Here is a 6,000-nt window from a genome sequence, read left to right as displayed (position 1 = left end):
TGGTTGCTTATTTATTTAGGCCCTTGTTCTAGACTTACCTCATTGTATATTTATTGGGTATGGAAGTCCTTTACAGGGTTCCTTTGTGGTTTGTATTTTGACTTGGTAGACTTTGTCTCGAGGGGATTTATTTGTAGATTTTTGTTCTCTACTTTAGGAAAAAGGTTTCAATGCTCAGAGCAAACGAGATGACAAACCATTACCTAAGAGCTAGGACATGTGTATGTAAATTTTACTTGCATCATTCTATGTAGCTAAGGTCAAGAATATGTGGATGATTTATTTAACCACTCTTAACCTTTGTGTTCGAACTTTTGGAGTTTGTAGAGTGCCCTCTAAAAATGAGGGTACTTCATAACCTCTTGGAGCACAAAGGATGAGGCAGTCATCTAGTAGTACATATTATATTCTGTCTCCTCTAAGATCACTTTTTCTGTCCCTACAGAGGTTTAATGGTATGGCTCCACTCACCCCTCTCTCTCCTCAAATAGTCTCTCGCTCTCCCAGTTGGTGTAGGTGGGGTCCATGTTAATTGAACTTTGTGTAGTGGCCGATATGCTGCCATGCTTTGTTTCTATATGCACAAGTCCTTTGTGTGTGATGCGAGTCTAGCATGCAACTAGCAAAGCTAAGAGCCATGTTGTGCCATAGTGTAGTGGGGGTTATGAAGTACCACTCCCCCTACTACACCATGGTTGCACCAGATGCGGCTGAGGAGAGTAGGGTTACTAGAACCCGCTATTGTCTCTGCAAGGGCCCATCAGGTAGTGAGCTCGGAGAGAAGGTTAGTGGGGTTAAGAACATCTATTGGTTGAAAGGGGCAGAAATGTGAAAAGCTCTGCAGGGCTCTAACACAAGGCCCGTTAAAAAGGAGAAAATCTAGAGGACAAAAGCTTCATAATTCTTCGTCTACTCTGCCTTTTAGCGTGTGTGTTCGGACACGCGGGTAAGTTTGGGTTGCGCGCAAATCCTGCAAAACCGAGCCCTCCATCGCCATCGCCATGTATATATAGAGAGAGAGAGAGAGAGAGGAGATCACAGTCAAAGGAAAAGATAGACATTATTTTTTCACCACGGTTTGGATCCAACTCTTGATCAGTTCTGGCCAGTCTTCTTTGATCAATCCGCTCATCATCAGCTCAGCTGACTTGGCAGTCAACATTCCCGCCCGCCTCCAATGGATTCAGTAACGACTACTTCCATCCCTTCTCTTTTTCCCTTGTTCTTTTGCACACCTGCCTTTTGATTTGGCTAGAAGGCCTCGCACTGCCCTTCTTACTTTTTGTTGGATAGCCTCACTTGCTAGGAAACTGCACCAGTAACAATCGGACTCTTAATTTGTGACAACAGAGCACCTTTGATGCGCAGGATTATTGTTATTTTGGGTGCTATTATGGCGCGGATTTATTTATGCACTTATGATGGGAACAGCTGTCACCAATAGGTCCAAGATTGATTGATTTCTTCAGTCCCAATTCATAACTCATCAGATTGATTAGTTAACAGCTCCATTGGTACTTGGCCTTCATGAGATTGATTTAAGTTTCCAACTCAATTTGGCACTTTGGGTAATCAAAATCACACCTTACTCTGCAAAATCTATGGGCTCTAGTGGATTGATTATGTAGTGCAACTTGCTGCTTTGGGCAGTCTTCCAATATCTTAAGCATTCAAGTGGTGGCCTTCAGTTGAATCGCCACTTTTGAATGAAAACCACAACTATACCCTGTAAAAAATCCATGCACTTTTGTCGGTTATTATGCTGCAATGGAACTGCTTGCCCTGTATAATCTTCTAAGATCTCCATGCATTGAAGCAACAGATAAAAGAAGGCTTTGTTTTGCAGTCTGATACCCTTACAAAGCAAGACTATACTGCTGCCGCAGCATCCATTATGGCAGACAAATTGGACAATGGGAGCATATCGAGGAACAGCGATGTTTCCTCAACATCTGATTCTGAAGGATCATCACAAGTGGTCTATCAAGGACCTGTGTATCATATTGGAGTAAATCGTGTTGGACATCATTTTTGTCATGCCCGCTACCTCCGGATCCAGGGAAGTCTTGTGGAGATGTTCAAAAAAGAGCCAAATCTTGGTCAGGTGATTAATTATGCCCTTCCTTTTTCTCCTCTGGTGAACATGTTTGAACTGTTTTCTATATTCCTATTCTTGATGGAGTCACTAGGTAACAAAAGGTTAGATTACTGTTTTCCCAAGGTCTTCATAGAAGCCAGATGGATAGTCAGTCATATGACTGAATTATAACTACTAGTCATTTGCAAGGACTCCTGAAATTGGGGAATCCTGCATTTGCAATGGGGGTATGATCAAGTAACCTCTACTTTAGCATCTCTCTCTCATAAACAAGGCTGCAATATTTTGACTTGCAAGGGATAGTCATAGTTCCTTTCTCAAGTTGTTCATTGCATCATGATCGCATTATTTTTCAATTAGACTGATGACATTGTAATCTCCTGCAGAGCAAAGTTTGGGTTAAACACTCTTCCAATTGTACCCACACCTTTCCACTGCCTTGGATGTCTAGCAAATTTGGCACATATGTACATATAATTGAACGTCTTGCTTCATCCGATGGTCAAAATAATTAGCAAAACAACTACTCTAGTGTAGCACTTGCTTCTCTATCCCCCATTGTTGGTGTATCATGGGACATCTTTGAGCACGAAGTCTGATCAAAGGCCTTGCTCACACTTGTACAAGTTTGGGGTAACATTTAGATTCAGCACCTAGAGCTTCTCCTTGGATTCAATGAAATTTGACCCCACTCTATGAGTCCCGCAAATCCCTCAATGCATTTGCTCCACATTGTCCTTCGTGGCAACATTAAAGCCAAAGTGGAAATGGTACCATCACACCAGCAATTGTCTCGATGACATGTCCTACTAGAATTGTTTGAAGGCATATGCATTGTTTTGAGTAACTCCTTGACATGTGGATCCGTATAGGGCATGGGGCTGTCTTAAGGGAATAGGGCTTGAGCCTTGAGCTTGTGCCACATTAGGGTTTACTTGTACAAGGGGATTGATGGTACCTAAGCTGATTATCTTGGAATAGTGTCAAGCTTGTATGCTAATGTGCTCCTTGAGGGCTAGCTTTAGTTAGAATGCCTTAGATGCCTTTAAGCTCATGTGGGGACTGGTCCACATCCTTTGTCAATGGGTTAACTTGGCATCTTAGCTAGATTCTAGTTCATCACAATTGGTATTAGAACTTGGACCTTGGTAGCTGTAGTTGGGTTTATTTTTTATTTTTCATTAGTTTTTGGACTAGCCGAGGTATTTAGTTGGGGCCACATTTCGATAAAAATTTCTACTTTAGTTGTTCTCACTATCAAAAGTGGGTGCAACGATGAAAGCATAGAAGGCTGCTATAATAGATTGCATAGCACAATAGAAATGAGAAAACAGGATAATGGAGAAACATTGCAAAGGGAGAACTCAGAGACATGCTTGAGAAATGGACTTCATATACCAAACATGAGACAATCGTGCACAATAGCGAGTCATCGGTTGTGTGGGCATTGGCACTTGCTCTCTCTCTCCAAGAGAACTTGCATTAGAAGTTTGCAAGTGGATGATAATGATTGAGGAGGAAGGAGCTTGAATAAATAGGCATAAAATTATGCCAATAATGCATCAGGTCAGCCAGTATAATAATGGCCGAGAAATGTAGTCCGCTAGGCAATAAGTGCCAGAAAGCAAAATCATTAGCACAAGAAAAATGCCTAAAATAATCTACTATGCCCACCCTACAAATACACATGTACAAACTCACTCACGAGCTAACTAATCTACTAACACTCGTAAAGAAATGCTCTACCATAGAAAACACAAAATAATCATACGACAAATGCACAGACTGATAAAGAAATACAATTAGGGTTAGAGTAAATCAGAGACAATGAACACATTGAATAATAATGAATGAATATTGAATAGAATACAATGCTCAATGTAGCAAACACACTATGCAGTCAAGAATATTGATCCTCAAACTCCCATGTCTCAAGCACCAGGGTAGAGAGTACGAGTTGGAGAGAGTGTCATACTTTGACAGATCATGAAACGTAGTAAGGCAGCCTCTATGTGTGACTAGTAGCAAAAAACACAGTTGTAGGATGTCGGACTAGTGAAACTGATGGATAGAAAATTGCAAACGTAGCATAGAATGATGATGTGGCAACTGGTGATGCTTGTAATCAACAAAACACAGCATTGGGGAGCATCTGATAGGCCAGGTGCTAGCAAAATAGGCAAAATACAGCTTGGGACAGGTCACCCACTCTAGGTGACAGTAATGCAGCTTAAAATGCAAGGTATTTGATGAAGAGAAGTAGTAAACAAAAGCTCTAGATGGTAGATTGCAGTGCATTGATGAACAACAGGGAGATGATGGTTGGGAACAGTCCACATTTGCAAGGAATGGCTGAGAAACAGGCGCCTGATGGTAGAACACAATGGTGGACACTTCTGCTGAGATATCCTCCACATAGGGTGTGCGAACATCAAAGCTCTTGCAATTGCAAGCTGCAAAAATGAGATTGTGGTTGAGTGGAGGGCAGCATGTGTATATATAGAAAGTTTGGGTCCTCCTAGTTAGGGTTTATGCTTATGGGACACAAACACTCTCTAGGAACACATTTCTTTTAAATAGAAGGTTTAATTCATTAAGTTTTGGGGCTGTTTTAATAAATCTAATGCATTTTTAGCTCAACATCCTCTCTTAGGCCCAAAATTGGAACTTGAAAGAGACTGTAGCAGCCGAAGCCCAAATTTTCTTTTCTTTTCTTTTCCCCAAGTCATCCCACCTTAAAGTAGCCAACTTACCAAGATTACAAATAATATGATTATCTAACCAAGGGAGCCCAAGTGATCATCCTAGAGAGACCCAGGCATCGGACAAAGGGTGCTCGTCGACTGGCCAGTGGTCTACTAGGACCTGCAAAAGCAGATGGAACCATAGTGGATTGTGCTTTTCTTTTTTCCGGGTTGTTATTGTTGTTTTTGGTGGAGGGCTTTTGATTGGTTTGAATAGATTTATCGTTAAGTGAGGGTTTTCGATCCGTTTTTGTGTTATTGAGTAATCTGTGCCCTTTGGAGAGAATAAAGGGATGGTCAGATCTAAGACCTTCACAAGAGAAACTAGCTATCCCAAGCACCACTAGGTGTTGGTGACAAAGAAAGCATTAAAGATAGGTGGAAGCAAGCTAGGCAAGCCAAGCAAGCAAGGAAAATTGCCCGAGAGACAACCATGTGAGTTACTGTGAATATGGTGGATCTAGAGTCGACCACTCCAAAAGACTAAAAATGGATAAATGTGCACAAATGCATGCTTACAAGAACAAAATGCTAAGCGAAGTGCAGTCCTCGGACACCAAGAAGATGGCCTGGGTAGCAATCCCAAAGGCCAGAAGGCTATAAACACAAGGTGGAAGAGCATCTAGATGATAGCTCTTGCATGAAGGAAGGTCACTAGAGTGATGAGAGTTACCAAATGCAAGGTGTTGAATGATCTTGGATGGGTGGAAGTTGATCCTTGTTACCCTAGATCAGCAAACGCAAGGTATGATGTGCCACCATGTAACAGTGAATGATGCGAGACTGAGGGGGGCACTCCAGATGATAAACGCAAGGTCCATGAGGTGATGCCAGGTGTAGGATGATAACGCCAAGGTGAGATGAGACTCCAAGCTGCCAAACGTAGGTGCAGGATAGCCTATGATGACGCCAGGGTAAGGGAAATGGTCGCCATGTTGAAGGAGTGAGATAGATGCTCACCGTGGACTACAATGTCCTCATGAAAGGATGTGAGGGCAGTGGAGAGGTTGGAGAGAGAAGAGAAGGATGTCGGAGTGATGAAAGAAGAGGGTGGAGAATGACTGAAGAGGTGTATGAATGAATGGAGAAATGGCCTATTTAGCGTATCCCACAAATTGCAGACGAGGAGCAGGATGATCCAGACCTCCCTGATGCTTC

The 6,000-nt window shown here is 42.2% G+C and overlaps 1 protein-coding gene across 6 annotated transcripts in view; it reads left to right on the top strand.

Moving 5' to 3' along the window:
• Positions 1-741: 741 nt before the first annotated feature.
• LOC148019980 (ENHANCED DISEASE RESISTANCE protein (DUF1336)) overlaps positions 742-6,000 on the top strand; it is a 218,773-nt gene continuing 213,514 nt past the window's right edge. Inside the window, exons 1-3 of one of the 6 annotated variants that reach the window (XM_087700217.1) lie at positions 765-1,186; positions 1,369-1,444; positions 1,847-2,104. In XM_087700217.1, coding sequence (XP_087556343.1) covers positions 1,895-2,104 — 210 coding nt within the window. In that variant the 5' untranslated portion in view covers positions 765-1,186; positions 1,369-1,444; positions 1,847-1,894. Of the gene's footprint in view, positions 1,187-1,350; positions 1,569-1,846; positions 2,105-6,000 lie in introns of those variants that run through there. The other 5 variants (XM_087700218.1, XM_087700219.1, XM_087700215.1 and 2 more) reach the window with 5 other exon arrangements.

The sequence above is a fragment of the Lygodium microphyllum genome, chromosome 19 (genome assembly GCF_053477565.2).
Source record: "Lygodium microphyllum isolate KBCC chromosome 19, Lygodium_microphyllum_v1.1.10, whole genome shotgun sequence".
Classification (NCBI taxonomy): domain Eukaryota; kingdom Viridiplantae; phylum Streptophyta; class Polypodiopsida; order Schizaeales; family Lygodiaceae; genus Lygodium; species Lygodium microphyllum.
The sequence above is the reverse complement of the archived record's forward strand: the minus strand, read 5'-3'. Positions and strand labels throughout refer to the sequence as shown.